The sequence below is a fragment of the Urocampus carinirostris genome, chromosome 20 (assembly GCF_059441175.1).
Source record: "Urocampus carinirostris isolate Australia breed hairy pipefish chromosome 20, RoL_Ucar_1.0, whole genome shotgun sequence".
NCBI classification, from domain to species: Eukaryota; Metazoa; Chordata; class Actinopteri; order Syngnathiformes; family Syngnathidae; genus Urocampus; species Urocampus carinirostris.
The window spans coordinates 20,420,755-20,442,714 of NC_142368.1; the positions used below are offsets into that span (position 1 = coordinate 20,420,755).

General features: G+C 40.3%; 1 protein-coding gene and 1 long non-coding RNA gene across 4 annotated transcripts in view; one reads left to right on the top strand and one right to left on the bottom strand.

Moving 5' to 3' along the window:
• The window catches only part of cdc42bpab (CDC42 binding protein kinase alpha (DMPK-like) b), a 48,599-nt gene extending 31,191 nt beyond the window's left edge, over positions 1-17,408 (top strand). For 2 of the 3 annotated variants that reach the window (XM_088324429.1, XM_088324430.1), the window contains 13 exons: positions 2,166-2,385; positions 2,454-2,516; positions 2,591-2,844; positions 2,917-3,041; positions 3,111-3,325; positions 3,402-3,499; positions 4,338-4,422; positions 4,498-4,621; positions 10,459-10,576; positions 12,716-12,833; positions 12,897-13,048; positions 15,301-15,375; positions 16,210-17,408. In XM_088324429.1, coding sequence (XP_088180555.1) covers positions 2,166-2,385; positions 2,454-2,516; positions 2,591-2,844; positions 2,917-3,041; positions 3,111-3,325; positions 3,402-3,499; positions 4,338-4,422; positions 4,498-4,621; positions 10,459-10,576; positions 12,716-12,833; positions 12,897-13,048; positions 15,301-15,375; positions 16,210-16,341 — 1,779 coding nt within the window. In that variant the 3' untranslated portion in view covers positions 16,342-17,408. The remainder of the gene's footprint in view (positions 1-2,165; positions 2,386-2,453; positions 2,517-2,590; positions 2,845-2,916; positions 3,042-3,110; positions 3,326-3,401; positions 3,500-4,337; positions 4,423-4,497; positions 4,622-10,458; positions 10,577-12,715; positions 12,834-12,896; positions 13,049-15,300; positions 15,376-16,209) is intronic. The other variant, XM_088324431.1, reaches the window with a different exon arrangement.
• On the bottom strand, positions 276-17,895 carry LOC148346531 (uncharacterized). Its single transcript, XR_015848198.1, has 5 exons — positions 17,685-17,895; positions 12,701-15,132; positions 3,897-3,920; positions 3,419-3,490; positions 276-3,348 (listed from the first exon to the last, which is right to left on the bottom strand). It is a non-coding gene; the product is annotated as an uncharacterized LOC148346531 (long non-coding RNA).
• Between the last annotated feature and the right edge of the window lie 4,065 nt (positions 17,896-21,960).

Here is a 21,960-nt window from a genome sequence, read left to right on the forward strand (position 1 = left end):
AAAAAAAAAAAACAGGACAAATGTAACATCTCTATCATTGAACTGATAATGTATCAAATTTTGAAGGCCATTACATAAATGCATTGTGAATTTTATCTTGGTTTTGTATTTATAGTTTACGTTGACAATACAGTAAAACTATTTGAATCATTGCTGCACTTATTCAACATTTGTCAGTTTCAATGCTTGGTTTGAAATGAGGAATCAACAAAGTTTCGTACCAATTTTTAATAAAAAAAATTAGGGGTGTGTGTTAAACATGAATAATACAGTATGTACACAGCTTAGATCATGCCACTTGATAAGAATGAGTGATATTTTTTTAGCTAAAGCATCTGTGCCATTCAGTATTGAGGCACTTGCATAGTGTTAAGAAGAGACATGTTTTCACATTAACATACCCATAATCTTATTCATATGCACTTAAGGTCAGTGTTATGGTGCTTATTACAATATCTTGTCATCATACAGCGCTTTATAACAGGGTTCCTACAGCTCAATTCAAGTTAAATTCAAGACTTTTTCAATGCCTTTTAAAATCAAATTTAAAAAGAAACACCACACAAATTTAAGGCAACTAACAAATTTTTATTTCATTTTGAAACATATATTACACACATTTTAGTCCAGTTGAAAACTTAACATCTGAAGAACATAGCATGACAACTATAAAATGGATGTTTACAGCACATTATCGATCTTTAGTTAAAACTGGCAGATAACTACTAATTTTACATAACTTTTCTGCTACAGTCACAAGGAATTTATTTTTCATGATGCATGAAAAATGTAAGATCATTTTAGTTCTGACGAATATAAATCTTATATGTTCTTTAAGACTTTTACGTTTTAATGCCAATTAAGGCCTTATTTTTGGAATAATGAATTTAATATTTTAAGATTTTTCAAGCATCTTCAGGATTCCGATATAACGTAATTACAATTACCGTATTTTCCGCACTATAAGGCGCACCGGGTTATAGGGCGCACCCCGAAAAAATAGTTTTTGGTCCTATTTTTGACAACCATAAGACGCACCGGATTATAAGGCGCTACAATGGGAACGTCGACAAAACAGTCAGATAGTTCAGTCAAATTTATTACCCCCTTAACATTCCGAAAGCTTGCAAAGACGCAAATACGTGTCGAGAACACGTGCGGATGCGGTGTCCGTACGATGTCACTCAAATGCATCGTTCCAAATATCATTCAGAAGGTTAGAGTCTTGGGATTCAAGAAATGCCAACCATTCCTTAGTTTCTATTTTCTTTTTCGCTCGCAACTTTACTGTATATATGACAATAAACACTTGGAATTGAGTTTAATTTAAAAATATTCATTCCATCCATTATCTGCATCGCTTATCACGGAAACATCGAGTTCAGTCTGAAACAAGATACAGAGATAATATATATAGCCGGAGTAGCTCACTGAAGTCGTTGTGTTCATAATAATGTGCAGCCGTGGTCCTTTTATATCCGTGAGTTTAGCAGATCCAGGAGAATAAAATATTTACAAATACAAGATAGTAAAAAAATGCTTTCTGTATGCCGTCAGCCACGTGCTATACGCATTCATCTTTTTCGGCCAATTGCAGGGTTTGTTTTGCCGTTTAAGCCAATGCCAGCCTGTAAATGATAAAAAGGATCCGCCCCTTGACCTCCGAATAACTTTAGCCAATAGTGATCGATTCAACTGTTGACTGACACGTCTTTTTTGGCCAATTGCAGGCTTTGTTTTGCCGTTCAAGCCAATGCCAGCCTGTAAATGATAAAAAGGATCCTCCCCTTGACCTCCGAATAACTTTAGCCAATAGTGATCCATTCAAATGATGATTGCACATTGGTTAGCCAATGAAACGCCGGTAAATAAATCCCAGCATACACCGCGGACTACTTGGCATTCGGGGGAAAATCTAATCGGCGGTTGCAAGACTTTGCGAATTAATATTGATCCATAAATAAGGCGCATGGTCAGCTTTTGAAAAAAATAAAGGCTTTTAGGTGCGCCTTATAGTGCGGAAAATAAGGTTTAAACAAAAATAATAGCTCCCCCCAAAAACGGATGTTGTGTATTTGTTTTTTTAGTTAGTCTAGCATGCAGTGTCAGTGTTTCTAATCCAAACCCTTGCAATTTGGTATTTTCCCCCATTTTTTTTTGTCCAGGTGACAGCGTCTCAGCTCTCCCCCTCCAGCAGTCACAAACCCTCCATTCTCATCCTGGCCGACAGCGACCAGGAGAGGAACAAGTGGGTGGGGCTTCTAAATGAGCTCCACCGCATCCTCAAAAAGAATAAGCTCAAGGAGCGTTTCGTCTACGTCCCCAAGGAGGCCTATGACAGCACACTGCCGCTCATCAAGACCACGCAGTCGGCCGCCATTATCGGTAAGGATTTGAAACCATCTGCTTCAATTGTGAAGGTGTGCTAAAAAGTTTTCATTTTTTCTAATCAGATCACGAGCGTGTCGCCCTGGGGAATGAAGAAGGCCTTTTTGTTATTCACGTAACCAAAGACGGTGAGCTAGACGAGTCGTCAAATCATTTGACATTATAGACGATGATTGATCTTTGATTCTGGTCCTATCCTCAGAAATCATCCGAGTGGGCGACAATAAGAAAGTGCACCATGTAGATTTGATTCCGCAGGAGCAGCTCCTTGCCGTCATTTCGGGAAGGAACCGGCACGTGCGCCTCTTCCCCTCACAGGCGCTGGATGGCCGCGAGATGGACTCGTTTAAGTTAGCTGAGACCAAAGGCTGTCAGACGCTTGTGTCCGGGTCGGTCCAGAACGGGTCCCTCACCTGTCTGTGCGTGGCCATGAAGAGGCAGATCATGTGTTACGAGGTCCGTCGCATCTACATTTCGTAAATGTTTTATTTTTGTTTCTACATGATATCCTCCTTGCTCGCATTTCAGGTTAACAAGAGCAAAATGCGCCATCGTCGGCTGCGGGAGCTGCAGGCTCCTGGCCTGGTCCAGTGGATGGGTCTGCTCAACGAGCGGCTTTATGTGGGCTACCAGTCCGGCTTTACCCGCTACAGGTACTCAATTCGCTTAGCCAGTCAGAATCCAAACTCCTCCTGACTCAAAACATCTCATCACCTCTGCAGCGTGCACGGCGACGTATCCCCAGTCAGCCTTCTCCATCCCGAGGATCACACCCTGGCGTTCATCCCCCAGCAGAACCTGGATGCGCTCTGTGCCGTGGAGATTTCCAGCAAGGAGTTGTTGCTGTGCTTCAGCGCCATCGGCGTCTACGTAGACTCACAAGGTCGCAGATCCCGCCAGCAGGAGCTCATGTGGCCTGCCGTGCCCAACAGTGCCTGTATGTGTTCTGTCGGACGCCAGCTAAGAAAATAGACGTTGAAATGATATTCAATTCTTTTCACCCCTTTTTTCAGGCTACAATGCTCCTTACCTCTCCGTGTACAGCGAGAACGCAGTCGATGTGTTTGATGTCAACACCATGGAGTGGATTCAGACCATCCCGCTAAAGAAGGTTTGGATGGAATGATGTGACTCAAATGTACTACTATTTATGTGCAGTAGACCTCTGGTTTGTCTCTACATTACAATGTGTTATGCAAGCATTTTCCCCACTATATGACATCAGCAAAAAAATATTTTTTGTTCCTAAAAACGTATAAGATTCAAACTTTGCGGCGTTAGGTTGTATAACAGTTGGAGTTACTGCATCATGGAGACGCTGATATGCTATTGGTTTAACTCCCTCCCACATTGCCTTTTTCACACATTTCAGTTCGGAATTTAGTGAAACAAACTCAAATTTGTGTAGCTATGGGTCCCAAGACATGCAATGATGCTAAAAGTAAGAATAAAAAACAAGACAACTATAGAAACGAAGTTTGAAATATGAAGAACACATGCATGCTTACCCTTGCTGAGAAATGTTGCCGTACCTAATAGACGATCGGTACAAAAAATAAAAAATTTGAATTTACTGTCCCTTTGATAACTTCACTGTTCAAGTAATAGTAACATCACATAACTGGGTAAATTAAGTGTCATTTTTCGTTTACATGCTTATTTATACTTTCATTTGATTAATGTGTATTACACATAAGTAGTACTTATTTTATACTGGTATATTGTTTTTTTTCTGGGATGTAGGGAGTTCTGAATGTTTTAGCAATTTCGAATTCGTCTCTATTCCCCGTCATACGACAATTTCCTTTTGCGATTCTTACATCAGGACAGCTTTATGTCGTATCCCGGATGTCAACTGTATGTATCAAATAACAAATGAAAAAGATTTACTATCATGGGGGGGAAAAATTATAGAAATTCATTTTTTTTGTCCACGTTTTCGACGCCAGGTGCGACCATTGAATGCGGACGGCTCCCTCAATCTGCTGGGCTTGGAAACCGTTCGACTCATCTACTTTAGAAACAAAACAGCCGGTAAGTAGTTTATTCCAGATGGTATAAAAACAATCAGCTTTGATCCCAGATGTAAACACGTCCGTTTTGTCGCAGAGGGCGACGAGCTGGTGGTTCCAGAGACGTCGGACAACAGCCGGAAGCAGATGGTACGCAACGTCAACAACAAGAGACGCTTCTCTTTCAGGGTGCCAGAGGAGGAGCGACTTCAGCAGAGGAGGTTAGATACTTGTGTGTTTAATAGGACTGCAACTAACAGTGTAATAGTCGACTTGTCACCGACTATTGAAACCATCAGTCTAATAATTGGGTCATTTACTTTTTCTTAAACTAAGCATGCAGTTGATTTAAGGCAAGTGATAACAAACACAAGGAAACTGGGTACAATGAAAAATACCTTATTATTGAACATACTGTAGATTAATACAAAAATGAAATAAAAATGCCCTATCAAAACCATAGTACTTGGTTAGTAAAAACAAATCCATAAAGGAGCCTCTGCCAATCTTTAAGGGAGAGGTATATAACTATATAACTATAAACCAAGGACAGGCTCGTTAGCAGTAGTAGAACAGTAAATAAAACTAAATATCTGCATTTAGAATTGTACATTAAGTGGTCAACAGCTAAGTCTGTAACAAAAGAACTTAACTTTTCTCTACAGTTTTAAATCAATTGGTTTTAACAACTGACATTTTCTCTTGGGAATGCATGCATATAATTTTAAATAAGTTTGGCTGGAATAACACTCACCTCTATTTTATAGCGAAAGATACACGTAGAAATGTACAGTGTCCAGTTCGCTTTCGTTCAACTGTCTGACTGTTGTCTTTAAATGTTCGTGCATCACCAAGGTACTGCCACGATATGCAAACTTTGCATCTATGCTTTAATCCTGATTGTAAACCCTAACCCTATTTCCTAGCTTTAAACCTTTATCCATAACTCCTAAACCTAGCCTTGTAAAGCTAGCCCTAAACCCCTTACCCCAGTTTCCAAAGTTTACCCATAAATCCTAAACCTAGCCTTCCAGAGCTAACACTAATCTTAAACGGAACCCACTAATTCTACTTCCTGACCATAGCCCCCTAAAGTATACCCTTAAATCTAATTCCTATCTTTAAACCCCTAAATTCTAAACCCTTAACCATAATTCCTAAACCTAGCCTTCTAAAGCTAACACTAAACACAAACCCTTACCCCACTTCCCAAACCAACCTTCCTAAAGTTTACCACTCAAATAATTGTGAACTCTAAACCTATTTCCTAGTCTTAAACCTTTATCCATAATTCTAAACCGTTAACTATAAATTCTAAACATAGCCTTCTAAAGCTAACCCTTAGTCCTACCACTATATACTACCCCTTTACGCAACTTCTTAAACCTAGCTTCCTAAAGTTTAACCTTAATCCGAATTGTAAACCCTATTTCCTAGCTTTAAACCTTTATCCAAAATTCTAAACCCTTAACCATAATCCAGGCTAAACGCTTTGTTGATGTTGATCCTTTCATTTCTGTTTTACCACTTGAGACAGACCCTATTATCTTCTTGGAGATAATTATGTAAGATTTCTCACTCCCAAAAAATGTCTGGCGACAAGAGTCGCCAATAATCAATAATAGGGATCGACCAATTTTTAGGGCTTGTCGATTATTAGTATTAGGAGGAGGCCAATAACTGATATTTGGAGTTGATATTCGTTTGTTGTAAAAGCTTAAATTGGTGTAATACGTTTTGAAGAATGCAAAAAAAATATTTGATAGATTTTCAAATAAAACTTCTCTCTGAAACTCCTTACAGTAAATAATTTGATTCAACACAAATCAAAAACAGTGCAGGAAATAAAATTAGGCTAGCAGCAATTTATATAAAAGGTACATTAAAACTAAAACTAATAGCTCTCTGATGTGTTTTATAATAAATAAATGTCAATACAACCAACCTAAAGCAAATAGTGCATGGAAATCTAAATGTAGCTGGTGCATTGAGCTTTTGTGCCCTAATGTTATGATAGGAGCTCATCACTTCCACTGTAATATGTTTTTATGCGCTTTCTAAATAAAAACACACGCTTGATTGACTAACTAATGTTATGATAAGCGCTAATCCATCACTCTTCACCAATGTTTCCTCTAATTTTCCACGGGTCTGAGTGTTCACACAAAGTCAGTGAGCAACGCTTGAAACAACAGTGAGCAACAGCAACTCCAAGTGTGGCAACTAAGTCATTATCAAACATGTCCAAAACTTGACATCACGTTACACTTTGCTGAGTTTCCGGCAATGCAAACATTTTTTTTCACTTTTGAATGAATTGGCTTAAGGTTGTACGGCCTACAAACGTCATTTGTTTTTACAACAAATCTTTCACAAGATTTCCATTTCTTTTTTTCCCTGGTATCCTTTGTCGCATAATACTAACATATTTGGGGGCTTATTTAGTCGGTTGCACGATACACAACTGTATTAAATCACATTTTTTTAGTGGAAGTACAATGTTGGCAACAAGATTGACTTGGTATAATTGGAAATTTATTTGAATGCAACACAAACGATCTTGTTTTTCTACTTTAATTCCTTTAAAAAATCTCATTGTGTTCGTTTTTTCCTAGCTGTTACTTTTTTCTTTTTGTTCTCTATTTACTTTTTCCTTTGTTTCTTTTCTTTTTTCTGGATTGTTCCTTCTATTTTCTCTTCCTTTTGTCTTATTTTTGAGCTTTTCACTACTTTTTCCTTTTGGTATTTTTTTTCTTTTTTGTTCTATTCCCCCTTCTTTTAAGTCATTTTGTGCATAATTTTACATAATATTTGGTCATATAGGGATGAAAGAAGCAAAAACAGTCTGAAGAGCTGTTTAGAACCTGAAAGAGCCGGTTCCTTTTAGATAGATAGGGGATGAATAAAGTATCTATCTATCTAAGGGAAATTCACATTTCCAGCAGCATCCCTGAGCTGAGAACAGTACAATAATAAAGCCAAAAGAATACAATATACAAATACCCAGTGTGACGTGCAAATGCCCACTGTAGCGTGTTATATAGAGTAACTAAATAGTGCTACACAGAATACATATTGCAGTAAGATTCGGTAATATCCAATGTAGGTGGTGTGGTTTAATGTGGGCCTTTACTCTGCCGGGTGGAGTTAAAGAGCCTCATGGCATGAGGAAGAAAAGATCTCTTCAGTCTGTCCGTAGTACAAGACAGTGACAGCAACAGCAGTCTGTCGCTGAAACTGCTCTTCTGTCTGGAGATAATGCTGTGTAGTGGATGCGATGGATTGTCCATGATTGACCTCAGCTTTTTCAGTGCTCGTCTCTCAGCTACTGTTGTTAGGCTGTCCAGCTCTTTGCCCACAACAGAGCTCGCTTTCCTAGCCAGTTTATTGAGACGAGAGGCATCCTTCTTCTTGACGCTTTTAGTGAGCCGAGCCGGAAAAGCTGGTTCTCGAAAAACTCTGACTTTACTCAACTTAGTTCTACTTCGACCTTGACTCCAAAATACCGCATTTAGAACACAATGTCAGGGGAACCCTTGTATTTTTACCTTCATGCACTGTAACTTTTACTTATTTCGCTTCTTAATTAGCAATTTCGAGCCCTGATTTTTGTGAGCTGGCTAGATTTTCTTGTGCGCAATTGCACACACGCAGCTTAGAGGGAACATTGCGCTGGATAGCCAAGTCAAGTCATTTTTATTTGTATAGCCCTTAATCACAAATAGTCTCAAAGGGCTTCACAAGTTATTACATATAAGAAGTTTAGGTTATTCGTACGCTATTGAGTAGAAGTGAGTTTTAAGCTTAGATTTAAACATTTCCACTGAGGTTGCAGATCGGATCTCAGGGGGAAGAGCATTCCACAGCACCGGTGCCCGGATGGAGAACGCTCTCGAACCAGTGGAACACTTCTTGGCTCTTGGGATCACCAGGAGACCGGCGCTCTCGGAACGAAGGCTTCGGGCCGGGACATAGGGGGAAATCAGATCTGAAAGATATGAGGGGGAAAGTCCATGTATGATTTTGTATAGTAATAGGAGAACCTTAAAATCGCATCTTAGGCTAACAGGGAGCCAAGCAGGTTAGCCAAAATTGGGGTGATGTGATCGTACTTTTTTGTCCTAGTTAAAAGCCTCGCTGCGGCATTTTGTACCAGCTGAAGACTCTCGAGTCTGGTCATCGGAAGACCGGAAAGTAGTAGAAGAAGTAATCGAGGCGGGAGGTAACAAACCCGTGAATTATGATTTCCGCATCCGACTGAGAAAGTATAGGACGAATTTTAGCAATGTTACGGAGATGGAAGAAAGCGGTTCTAGTCATTTTCTTCACATGTGTTTGAAAGGACAGATCGGGGTCAAATATGACACCTAAGTTTGTAAGTGAGTCGCTCTGTGATGTGGCAATGGTCGATGTTCACAGCGGTTTTAGAGAATAAGTCGCGGGACTTAGATGGACCAATAACTAACATTTCAGTCTTTTCAGAGTTTAGGCGCAGGAAATTGAGTGACATCCACTCTTTTATCTCAGTGAGGCAGGCCTCCAAATTTCCACAGTTTAGTGTGGCCGATTCCTCCATTGGGAGATAGAGTTGAGTGTCATCTGCGTAGCAATGGAAACTGATATTATACTTGCGAATAATATCACCTAGTGGAAGCATATAAATGCTGAAGAGAAGGGGGCCAAGCACTGAACCCTGCGGAACACCACAGGTAACACTAAAGGGCTCAGATGTCAATTTGCCATATTTAACGCAGTGTGTCCTATCTGAGAGGTAGGATCTGAACCATAAGAGGACGTTTCCTGAGAGACCAATCCATTTTTCCAACCGTCCTAGCAAGATATTATGGTCCACTGTGTCAAATGCAGCACTAAGGTCCAGCAGCAGCAAAAGTGATGATGCGCCCTGCTCTATTCCTGGACCCTGGCTATTTCAGCTGAAAATGAAAATCTCCATTCTGATCCCTGATTATGTCGTGGGCAGAATGAGTGAAGCTATCTGGGATAGTCCTTTGCCTTGTAAGCAATGCTACAGTGTCGAAAAGGACCTTGGGATTGTTCTTTTGTGACGCAATCACCTTCGAAAGGTAGGCTGATTTTGCAGAGGCCAGGGCCGCTTTATACTTCAACAAACTATCACACCAGATTTAAATGGAAAACCTCAAGCTTGGTAGCGCGCCATTTTCTTTCAGATTGCCTGCATTCTCGTTTAAGGGATCTAGTTTATCATTAAACCAAGGCGTGCGTCTTTTAGGTCGTGATTTAAGCCGGATGGGCGCTACTGAATCCAGGGCACTAGCCAGGGTAGCATTGAATTAATTTATGAGTGATTCGATAGAGCCTATGTAGGAAGGAAAGGACGCAACTGCTCCTGGAAGAATATCGGAGAGCTCAGAAACTGTGCCCGTGCTTATATTGCGTCCATTGAACCCTTCAGTTTTTTGGTACTACATTTAGATAGCACCTCAAATGTAACTAAATAATGATCCGAGATAACTGTAGTACACGGTAACACCGTCATGTTTGAGGTTGAAACTCCTCGAGTCAGAACCAAGTCGAGCGTGTTTCCATACTTACAGTATGGGTTGACAAATCAACCAGTTGATTAAAACCAAATGCATCAATAGAGGATAGATTTTCTTGTGCGCTGAGAATGTGCAGGCAGTGCGCGATTGCGCACGCGTGCAGCTTAGAAGGAACATTGCTCTTCACCTGAACGTACTTCTCTAAAGCAAGACACTTTTTACACTATCTCTTAATCACAAACTCGCTTCTCTATCACAAACACGGCATGTAAAGTTGAGCTAGCGGAGCTGCCGCTCGCAGTGTTTCTGCTTCAGTGGCTCTGCCCCCAGTTATCCAATCAGCAGGTGAGGAGTAGGAGCAAGAGAGAGAGAGTCTTGGCGGCACAAGACTTAATAACTGGCTCCTCAAATTAATTGAAAAAGATATCGGTCCGACTCTTGTCAATAACGTTGACTAATCGTTGCTCTGCAGTCCTATTTGTTCAATGATAATTGGGATGTAACGCCTGCTCGAAAATGATTTTGTGTGACGACAGGGAGATGCTCCGCGATCCTGAGATGAGGAACAAGCTCATCTCCAACCCTACGAACTTCAACCACGTGGCCCACATGGGACCAGGGGATGGCATCCAGATTCTAAAAGACCTGCCCATGGTAAATGCCTTATTTTTTATCAGAAACTCAAACCCAATACAGAAATCTTGTCTTGAAAGATATCCTTAGCAACTTGGACTATACAGCTGTAACACAATAACAATGTACAACACATAATTGCAGTTGAATGGATAGTTTCATTGTCATCTTACAAAAGTAGAACAAAAATGTAGGGCTTCTTTCATTCAATAGGGAATTTAAATAGCATCTGGCTGTCTGCGTGCTAGCATTGGGTGTCCTCCATTTGAGCCAAATTTCTGCAATTATTAAAAATAGAATCCCAAATGTAGTGGTTTCTCCAAGTTAGCCCTTCTGCGGCACAGTTCTGAGGTCATGAGATTGAACCTTACAGTGTGGAGTTTGCATGTTCTCCCCGTGCTTGCGTGGGTGTACTCCGGGCACTCCGGTTTCCTTCCACAAAAACATGCATCTCAGGTTAATTGGCTGGTCCAAATTGTCCCTAGGTGTGAATGAATGAGTGAGTTGTCAGTCTCTCTCTGTGCCCTGCGACTGGCTGGCAACCAGTTCTAGGTGTCCCCTGCCCACTGCCTGAAGATAGCTGGGATGGGCTCCAGCACCCCTGCGACCTTACTGAAGATAAGTGGTGCAGATAATGGATGGATGTTTTTTTTTTTATTATTTAGTTTGATAGCCGGTCATCTACTCTTAATTTCGTTGTTAACCTATTTTTAGTAGCAAAATTTACATTTATCTGCACTGATAGGGTTTAGAATTAACAATCAATCTATTTTGTGTCAGAATAAGTTACACAGTAATACACTTTGAATTTCAATGACAGTTCAAATGAATGTTAAGAAGGTTAATTCAATAAGCAAAAAAAAACAATTCCAATGTTTTCCAGTTAGGGGTATCCAAAATGCATTGGTGGAAAAGCACCTTTTTCGTTACTGGCTCCATCTAGTGTTAACTGAGAAGTGCAACAGAGTTGAGCTCAAGCGCCATGTGCGGGACATATTCAACTACAGTGGAACCTCGGTTCCCGACCATAATCCGTTCCAGAACCCTGTTCGATCACCGAAAATCGTTTTAATCCGTTCCAACACCCTGAATGTTTACCATGAACGTAAACATGAAGCTAACCCAGGCTAATCGTACGTTCGCGCAATCTTCCGTACGAAAGATCACGCTAACATATAAACGTGTAAAAATAAAAAAATCAGGTCGTTTACACGTCATTTAGCACCCGGGTCTCCACAAAAAGTGGTGAGCGGTTAAAGGATAAAGAAAATAATTATGAATTGGATTTCTTACCTTTGTGGTGGTCTGCAGAAGCCATGCTCTATTCCCTCGAAAGAAGGCTATTATTTCTTTCTTAAATGCAATAGTTGTACCCACTACTCTTCTTTTTTTCACTTGTAGCAACTTTGCTGCTTGCACCGACCTTCTTCCGAGGCATAATTAGGGGTTAAAACACTCCCTTCACCGATATTCAAAACGAAAGCAAAAAGAAGTGCGCGGTCACGTGACAACAGTTCTTCACGAGGGGTGGGGGCAATCTACACCCGTACGCCGCTCAGCATTGCACCCTAGCGTACCGGCGTTCGAACTCAATTTTTTGAACGAAAAGCGAAGCAAGAATTTCTCGAAATTTTTGGTCGAGAACCGATTTGTTCGAACTGAGAGGCGTTCGAAAACCGAGGTTCCACTGTATATTTTCAGAATTTGCTGCAGGCCAATAAAAACTGCCGTAGTTTGGACACCCCCGCCTTAGCTGTTAGTGTTAGCATTCTCCCAGCCAAGGCCGGAGTTGCTTTTGGTACACATAATAACCTGTGGGCGATAAACCGTTACATTGAAAATAACTTCATTGATTAAATCTGAGGAAGGTCAGAAGAGTGAAAAGTAACGAGCCACTACAAGCTAGCTGTAGCTGTAAGTCTTGATTCAAGACTGCACATGCCCGCCCCGGCTGTTGAATTGACAACATACACGAACCAATCACAGTCAGGCATGCTCACCCAATACATGCAGCACACATAATCTGCCCCCACAATAAACTATACATTGATATCAAGGAAAATAAAGACAATTTAATTGACAACCCGCGAAGGAGTGAACCAGCAATCATCAAAACTGGAAATAGCGAGCAGTCTTTGTACTCACCCCGGAATATTTCAGAACGTGCGCATCCAAGAGAACCGCGCCGGCTTCAGCGGTTCGGTCAGCATCCCCTCCATTGCCAAGAACCGGGCCGAGCCGGGCCGCTCCATGAGCGCCAGCAGCGGACTGGGAATACGTGAGTGAGCGCCACGGCGGCAAACCGGTGAGACCAATTCCCACGGGCTGTCTTTTTTTGCAGGTTCGTCCGCTCAGAACGGCAGCGCCCTTCGCCGCGAGACGTCGGGCGGTAGCTACAAGCGGCAGGCCATGACGTCGCCCTCGGAAAGCTCGCTGTCGTCGGGCGGTGGCGTGGACGGAGGGGATGCGCCGCTGTCACAGTTTGATAGAGAGGTCAGTGACATTTTCTTTTAGCCATTTTAAGGAGCCATGGTTTTTTTTTTAGCTCCACAATTTGGCTGTGCAAGAAATTCAAAGATCGGTTTAGCAATTATGATTAGGAGTTCAGGGTAGGGTTAGGAATTATGCGAGTGTTTATAATTTGGATTCATGTTTAATGCTCAGAAGTAAGGTTAAAGTTTAGAATTAGGATTAAGGGTACATTTTAGAAGGTTATGGTTAGTAAGAAAACTTAGTGGTGTTAGTGATTAAGAGATATCTATACGGCTACATTTAGGAATTATGGTTAAAGGTTCAGAATTTGGATGAAAATGTATAGCTAGGAAGTAGGGTGAGTATTTAGAATTAGGATTAATGGTACACTTTAGGGGGCTTGGGTTAGGATCAGTGTTACCTTTAGAAGGTTAGGTTTAGGAACTATGGTTAAGGATTTAAAATTTGGATAAAGGTTTAAAGATAGAAGTAGGATTAAGAGTATACTTTAGGGGGCTAGGGTTAGGAAGTGAAGTAAGGGATTTCGGGTTAGTTTTTGGAATAATGGCAAAGGGTTTAGAAGTTAGATAAAGGTCTAAAGATAAGATTTAGGATTAAGGGTATACTTTAGGGGGCTAAGGTAAGGAAGTAGAATTAGTGGGTTTAGTTTTGCATTAGTGTTAAAAGGTTACGTTTGGGAATTGTAGTTAAGGGTTTCGAATTATGGATAAATATTTAAAGCTAAAGATTAAGGGTAAACTTTAGGAATGTAGGTTTAGGAAGTGGGGTTAGGGTTTAGTGTTAAGGCTAAGGGTTTACAATTTGGATCAAGGTTTAAAGCTAGGAATTAGGGTTAGGGTTTACAATGAGGAGTAAGGGGTTTAGAAATTAAGGGTAAGGTTTAGGAAGTGGGGTTAGTGTTTAGTTTTAAGACTAAAGGTTAGCTATAGAAGGCTAGGTTTAGGAATTATGCATTAGGGTTTAGAATTTGGATCAAGGTTTAAAGCTAGGAAGTTGAGTTATGGAGTGGGGTTAGTGTTAAAACTAAGGGTTAGCTTTAGAAAGTTAGGTTTAGGAATTATGGTTAAGGGTTTACAATTGGGACCTAGGTTTAGGAAGTGGCGTTAGGAGTAAGAGGGTTAGGAAGAAGCTAGATTTAGGCAGTGGGGTTAGTGTTTAGTGTTAAGACTAAGGGTTAGCTTTAGAAGGCTAGGTTTAGGAATTATGGTTAATGGTTTAAAGCTAGGAAATCGGGTTTACAATTAGGATTAAGCGTAAACTTGAGGAAACTAGGTTAAGGAAGTGGAGTAAGGGGTTTAGGGTTTACAATTTGGATATAGGTCTAAAGCTAGGAAATAGAATTAGGGTGGTTATCTTTAGGGGCTTGAGTCAGGGTTTTGGTTAAGAATTAAGATTAGGGTTTAGGGCTAGGAAGTATGGTTCATGTTTAGAATTATGGTTAAGGGTAAGGTTTAAGGCTAAAGTGGTTAAAGTTTCAAATTAGGGTTTACCATTATTCTTATAATAAAAGAATGAAAGTATATCTATTAAGAAAATATTTAGGAAAGGGTAACACGAGTAATATATAAATGTTCTTATTTAATTTGGAAAAGCCAAACAAAATCTCAAAATGGGAACAAATATATTTACATTTTTTTCTGCCAATCAGATGTTATTTTTAGCAGTGCAAAAGTGTAAATCATTCCCTATTCTTATTTGCACAAAATATGAAAATGTGAAGTTGCTACAAAAAATAAAAACAGTTCTCTTTTTGCATGGGATTTACTTTTAACTCTTCCACTGCTGATGAATGCTATAGATGTCCATTATCAAATTTGGTGACATTAATGGCTTTTGATGTCAATCCATCCCCATTTTCCAATTAAGTATATTGGCAGTGAATGAGTTATGATTTTTTTTAATCAAATCTATTCATAATCATCTTTAGATGTTATTTTTGGGGGGGCAAAAACGTGATTCCATCCTTGCATGCGGTGACGGTTGTTTTTCATGACCTCATATTCCAAACTGCCAATCGGTTGTCACGCTGATGCTCCTCCCCTTCCTCCCGCGGTGTTCCATTGACTGGGTTTTGTTGCCACTTCCTGTTGGGGAAAAGAAAGCCTGTCATGTCCTGCCTCACAGCCAATAGGAAGCCATGTAGTTGTTTGCTTTAGGGTGACCCACCCCCCATCCACATGAGCCCACCCCCATCACCCATCAGTGCCACGCCCCCACCCTCAAAATCACGCCGGTCTGAATTTCCTCTGCAGTGGCAGGCCGTCTCGCCGTCGGAGAAGACCCCCGATCTGAAACGGGCTTTGCGGACCTTGCTTAGTAAAATGAAGGTAATGACCAGCACAGAGGCGACCTGCACCCTTACATGCCAGGTCAAAGTCCCGCCCCTTCTTAGTTCTCAGGGAAACGATACATTCTCCCACCATCCTGCATTCTATCTGCCCTGGGATCCCCCTGATGACTGAAAACAAGTGTCTTAAACACAGCACAAAGTGTTACTTTTCTTTCGTAGACATTTCCCCGCGGAGTTTTTAAAAAAATGAAAGAAATGATTTTGTGGCACTCCTGCCTATTTGTTAGCGCTAATTGAATTAAGATTGTCACAGTCCACTAAAGGGCTGTCTTAATCATACCACTGTGTTAGGGTTTGGTTTTAAAAATGCATTTCTGGCTCTCCTGCATATGTTAAACTAAAATTAAGATTGACACAGTCTACAAGTGGGTGTCTTAAACACGGCACTAAGTGTTTCATAGACATTCCCCCGCTAATTTAAAAAAAATTAATAATTAAGAAATGTTGTGCGGCTTTATTTGGGAATATTGTTGTGGCACTTCTGCGTATATGTTCATGCTAATCTAATTAAGATTGACACAGTCCAAAAACGAGTGTTTTAATCAAGGCACAAAGCGTTACTTACTAGACATTTCCCCGCTGATTTTTTTTGTGAAGAACTGTGGTGCGGCTTGTAAACAAATTTGAATTTCCTGAATTTGCTCAAGCTGCATTTAATCAGGTGAGCTCTGTCGTCCTGATATTTCACTAACTCCGTTAGGAGGTTAAAACCAAAATACATGACTTTCGATGCTCTGGTGCTATTTTAGGCCGTTTTTCAGTTTTAAGACCGAAACCAACAGGAAAAACATCTTTTTGTTTTCTTCCGCAGGACTCGGACTCCCCCCGCCACTCGACGGCCTCTAACAGTTCTACCTTCAGCAGCCCCCCAAGTCCCGCCTCTCCCCACAAAACCAAGTCCTTGTCCTTGGAGAGTACGGACCGCATGACATGGGACACATAAATCATGGCGCAAAAAACTGTGCATCCCCACTCCTTCAACTGACATGCAAATATACATGAAAAAAGCAAACAGATTTGTATATGTACATAGGAGCTGTTTGACTTTTAGGGGACGATATTTTAATTTATTTATCAAATCTTAGACTAGAAATTCATTTCGCCCCTCTTGCCAAACACTAAACCACGCCAATGTTTCATTTCCCTTTCAAAATAAAAGCCAGCCCCAAAACCATAATGTACATACTTTCAAAGTAGAGTAATATATGATAAGGAAAAACTTTAGAGGACTACCGGGGGGAGGATATATTTCTATTTTCATGCTTTTATTAGCGAAATTTGGGGTTTTAGTCAAATATTTTTTTAAACTTTAATCCATCAAGCTCGCATTTTTATTTCTCGTACTGTCCTCGAACGCAACGACACTAAGGCGTGCTATTACGCTCACATTTTGCAAGTGCGGTTGTCACGGAAACAAAAAAAAACGTCATTCCTCTCTGTTGAAGCTATTTGAAAACGATTCCACTACACGCGTGTTTTCTTTTGGATTTACTAACAAACTGAGATGAAAGCATGCGGAATGTATTTCCTCCCACTCTTTCTTGAAGATAGAGATCCCGAAGAAACGATGGACTAACTCAGGAAACGGTCGTGAGCAAAATGCGGAAAAAAGAGAAATGTTTTTGGGCTGCTGTGGAAAGGAAAAGAAATGCCTTTTGTATTTCAGTGAGGTCTTATCTACACTTTGATTTTGAAGCTTTCATATCACTACACTTTTGTTTTTGTAATAATTTGTACAGTTTTGCATGTTATGGATGTAATCATTTTGTGTTTCAGAGGGGTTTTTTCTTTGAATTTGCTTTTTTTTTTTTTTTTTTTTAAACAGTTTGGGCGTTTTACCCAGGATAACCCACTACAGGTGATGTAGATTGTTGTTGGTTTTTTTGCACAAAAATAAAAAAAATATTTAAGGTGTAAGGTCAAAAGGAAATGCCACGTTTGGGTGGACGACTCATATTAACCTGGACTCCGATGTATTTCAATAAAGAGGAGGGCTGTTACGAAGAGAAATCTGTCATCTGTTTTTATTTTTCTGACCAAAATTGGCAGACAATGAACATTTCTGCAAGAAACTAAGCCTATGACATTATCATCCCGCGACAAACTACGTCACACAATATACAGGGTTTGTACGACAGCTTGTAATCCTTAAAAATGCTCTAATTTTAAGGTTTGAAAAATGCTTGAATTTTGAGTCAAAATCCTAAGCACTAGCCTATAATGTCAATCGGTATATTTGGGTTCAGGCCGGGGCCTCTTTCGCTGGCTTTTAAAAAAATGATCTACCTGTCATTGTTCTTTGTAGAATGCCCACACAATGGATTTTGTCCCCCTCTCCTGCAAAAGAGCCCAGGTTGGTGTGCTCTTTGGGTTTGCGCATTCCGATCCTCCACAAAGAAAAAAGAACAATGACAGGTGGATCATAAAAAAGGCACAGAGAGAAGCTCTCCTCCACACAAGTCCTCACAAATAACATAAAAATCCAGGTTTGTAAGGCTCTGGCTGGGCCGCTCTTTCCTCTCATTTTGGGCCGAGTGCTTGTAAATGTTTGAAATTATTGCCATGTGTTCCGGCAGTACTGACTCGATAAACCACGCATTAACGAAAATAAAAAGTTGCTTAAAAATGACGGCAACACGCCTGCTCTCTGGTGGCTTTGCTTCCTTTGTGCGACTAACAGCAGCTGGTATTAGTTTGTATGCGCTTTTAATTTTGTCAAATGAAGAGACCAAGATGCGGGGTCATGGAAAAATTGGAAAATTGGCTTTGAAAGTGCTTAAATTTGGTCGTGACCCATCTGGAATATATTTGAATTACATGATGATTTATGCGTTTGAAATAATAAAAGCAAAATGCTGACTCTGCCTTTGTAGTTGGATTAAAGTTAATTCAACATTTGTTGATACAATCATAATAAATGAAAATAAATAAACGAATAAGAATAACCTAAGTAGCCTTCTTTTTTATTTACATATATAAATTATTTATATTTATATATATCCTGCGGCAGCGCAGTGGTTAGCACTTGTGCGGCACAGTTCATGTCATGGGAACCTCCTGCGTGGGTTCAAATCCAGCTCCAGACTTCCTGTGCGGAGTTTGTATGTTCTCCCCGTGCTTGCGTGGGTTTCCTCCGGGCACTCCGGTTTCCTCCCACATTCCAAAAACATGCATTTCAGGTGAATTGGCCTGTCCAAATTGTCCCTAGGTGTGCGAGTGAGTTGTCTGTCCCCGTGTGCCCTGCGATTGGCTGGCCACTGCCCAGAGATGGCTGGGATGGGCTCCAGCCCCCCCGCGACCCTAATGAGGATAAGTGGTACGGCTTGTTTTTTTTGCATACTAAAGCTGTTGTCATATTTTACATCACTATCCTGCGGAAGGCTATTATGTCAAACATCCATCCATTATCTGTACCGCATATCCTCAGTAGGGTCGCGGGGGTGCTGGAGCCCATCTCAGCTATTTTCGGGCAGTGGGCAGGGGACACCCTCAACTGGTTGCCAGCCAGTCGCAGAGCACACAGGGACAGACAACTCACCCGCTCATTCAGACCTAGGGACGATTTGGACCTGCCAATTCACCTTACATGCATGATTTTGGAATGTGGGAGGAAACCGGAGTGCCCAGAGGAAACAGTATACTGTACTTATTCATTATTTTTATATGATTTTATAAATTTACTGATATACTTTTTTCTTTTGCAAAAGCTGTCAAACTGTCTTTTGCGGTTACTAATGATGCATTCAATAAAATTGGGAAGAATATTCCACTTGGATGGTACCAGATCAATGTTCCCTCTAAGCTGCTTGTGTGCGCAACTGCGCACTACCCAGAGCTTTTCCGCGCACAAGAAAATCTAGCCAGCTCACAAAAATCAGGGCTCGAAATTGCTAATTACAGTGCATGAAGGTAAAAATACACGGGTTCCCCTGACGTGTCCTAAATGCGGTATTTTGAAGTCAAGGTAGAAGTAGAACGAAGTTGAGTAAAATCAGTTGAGTTTTTCGAGAACCAACTTCTTCGGCTCAGTTCACTAAAAGGAACCGGTTCTTTCAGGTCCTAAACGGCTATTGGGGTTGTTTTTGCTTTTTTAATCCCAACATGACCACATATTATGTAAAACTATTCACAAAATGACTTAAAGGAAGGGGGGAATAGAACAAAAAAGAAAAAAAATACCAAAATGAAAAAGAAGTGAAAAGTTGAGAAAAAAAACAAAAGGAAGAGAAAAAAGGAAAAATTTAGAAAAAAGCCAGAAAAAGAAAAATGTAGGAAAAAAGTAAATAAAGAAAAAGAAAAAACAGCTAGGAAAAAATAAACACAATGAGTTTTTTAAAAGGAATTTTAAAAAAGTAGAAAAAACAGGGGAAAAAGAAGAAAAAGTTTGTGTTGCATTCAAATAATTTCCAATTATATCAAGTGAATCTTGTTGCCAACATTGTACTTCCACAAAAAATGTGATTAAATACAGTTGTGTATCGTGCAACCGACTAAATAAGCCCCCAAAAATGTTAGTATTATGCGACAAAGGATACCAGGGAAAAAAAGAAATGGAAATCTTGTGAAAGATTTGTTGTAAAACAAATGACGTTTGTAGGCCGTACAACCTTGAGTCACTTCATTCAAAAGTGAAAACAATTTTTGCATTGCCGGAAACTCAGCAAAATGTAACGTGATGTCAAGTTTTGGACATGTTTGATAATTATCTTGCCACACTTGGAATTGCTGTTGCTCACTGTTGTTTCAAGCGTTGCTCACAGACTTTGTGTGAACGCTCAGACCCGTGGAAAATTACAGGGAACATTGGACCAGATAGGTGGATTGCCGGGGTTTTCCAACCTTCAACCAGGAAATTGAAATGACACTTGAAGTGGGTGTCCGAGTCGCTAAATCGGGGTACATCTGTTATGTTCTGGTCGGAGGTGAGGAAAAGAAGTGAAACTTCCCACTTTTACTGAATGCAGCATCAGAAATCTTGGATTTTAGACGTCATTTTTCTGCGACAAACTCTACGTCAAACACGAGACTGACATTTTCGTAAAATATTTTCCACTCACATTATTTTAGGTGTTGTTAATGATATAATGGTTTCAAGGGAAAAAAAGTACTTTTTGATTACATTTTGATGTGCGTGCGAAAGAAGTTATACGGTCATTTGAAGAGAGTCGTTACATTCTGCGGCAAACCGTGACATCAACACCATCATGGCATGTTTTCCATCTGCCATCAGTATGTCCCTGTATTGACTCATCTTCATTCCTGCAATGTTTGCGATGCGTCGTCTGCTACAAGCCACGTGAACTCCTCCTTCCACGATGCTCTTCATGTAATAAAGTTTTCAGTTCACAAAAATATTGTACATTATACAACGTTTACGTTTTGGAGCGTCATCCATTTTGTTCGCTTCTTTTGAATCTTTCTTCTGGGGCTGAGGTTTTGGCTCGCTTGTTAACCACTTATCCATTTTTCTTGTGTTCTCTGTGCGTCTCCTTTGGAAAATGACATGCAAATTCGCGCTCTTATAAGGCTCGGGAAAGTCCGGAAGCACGAAGTCATTCGATGCAGGCTTCTCATTGGCTGCTGAGTATGCAAATTGCTAAACGAACCGAAATATAAAAAATTCCAAACCGAACGAATATTTCTAAATCGGAATAAAGCAAAAGTTTGATTTGAAAAAGTTTTTCTTGAAAAAGTTGTCAGCCACCCGGGCGGAGACGTTTTCTAAATTGTACGCCCGACGTATTTTATCGTTTAGCTCCTCAGTGGCTTTGCTTTGCCATTGCATTTTTGCTTGCATTAGTTTGGTCTAGATCAGGGGATGGTGTCATAAGAGACGGCTCAGCTAAAAAGTCTCTGTAGTGCGAAGTGGAAGGAGAAGAGGACGACGAGGTGAGCGGAGAAGATGAGGTAAAATTTTGGACTATTTGATAAAGTTTCAGGAGCGAGCAGAGAGAGTGGGAAAGGTGAGATGGCACAACATTCATTTGGACAGGTAACTTAAAATTAGTTTTACCTGGTTATATCAGTATCAGAAATTATTTTCCCCCCATTTTATTAACACTCCACTTATTGAAACATAAATATTTTGTTTGTTTGTTGTACATGATTCAATTGTTTGTTTGTTTGTACATGATTCAAATTGAATCGTTTCTCCGGCGCCGTCACGAATGGCAGCCACTCCAGCAGCTCCCGTGTTATTTTCGATTGTTCTCAGCTTAGGGATGCTGCTGGAAAAGTGAATTTCCCTTCGGGGATGAATAAAGTATCTATCTATCTATCTATCTATCTATCTATCTATCTATCTATCACACATGAGACCAACGTTTACATTAGCAACCAGCTCCGCTTTCGTAAAAGGATGAGAATATAAACAAGCATTTAAAGAAAAAACATTTTATGCGGTTGAATTGAGAGTATTTTGATAGGCGTAAGGAAATTCTTAGTTCTTTATTTTTAGACACTATGCTACGCTCGTACAAGGTTTTAATATCGCAATCGTTTTATCATTTTCCGTTCTTGACCCGTTTACACACTATTATTTTTCCCACAGTTTTGATAAAGT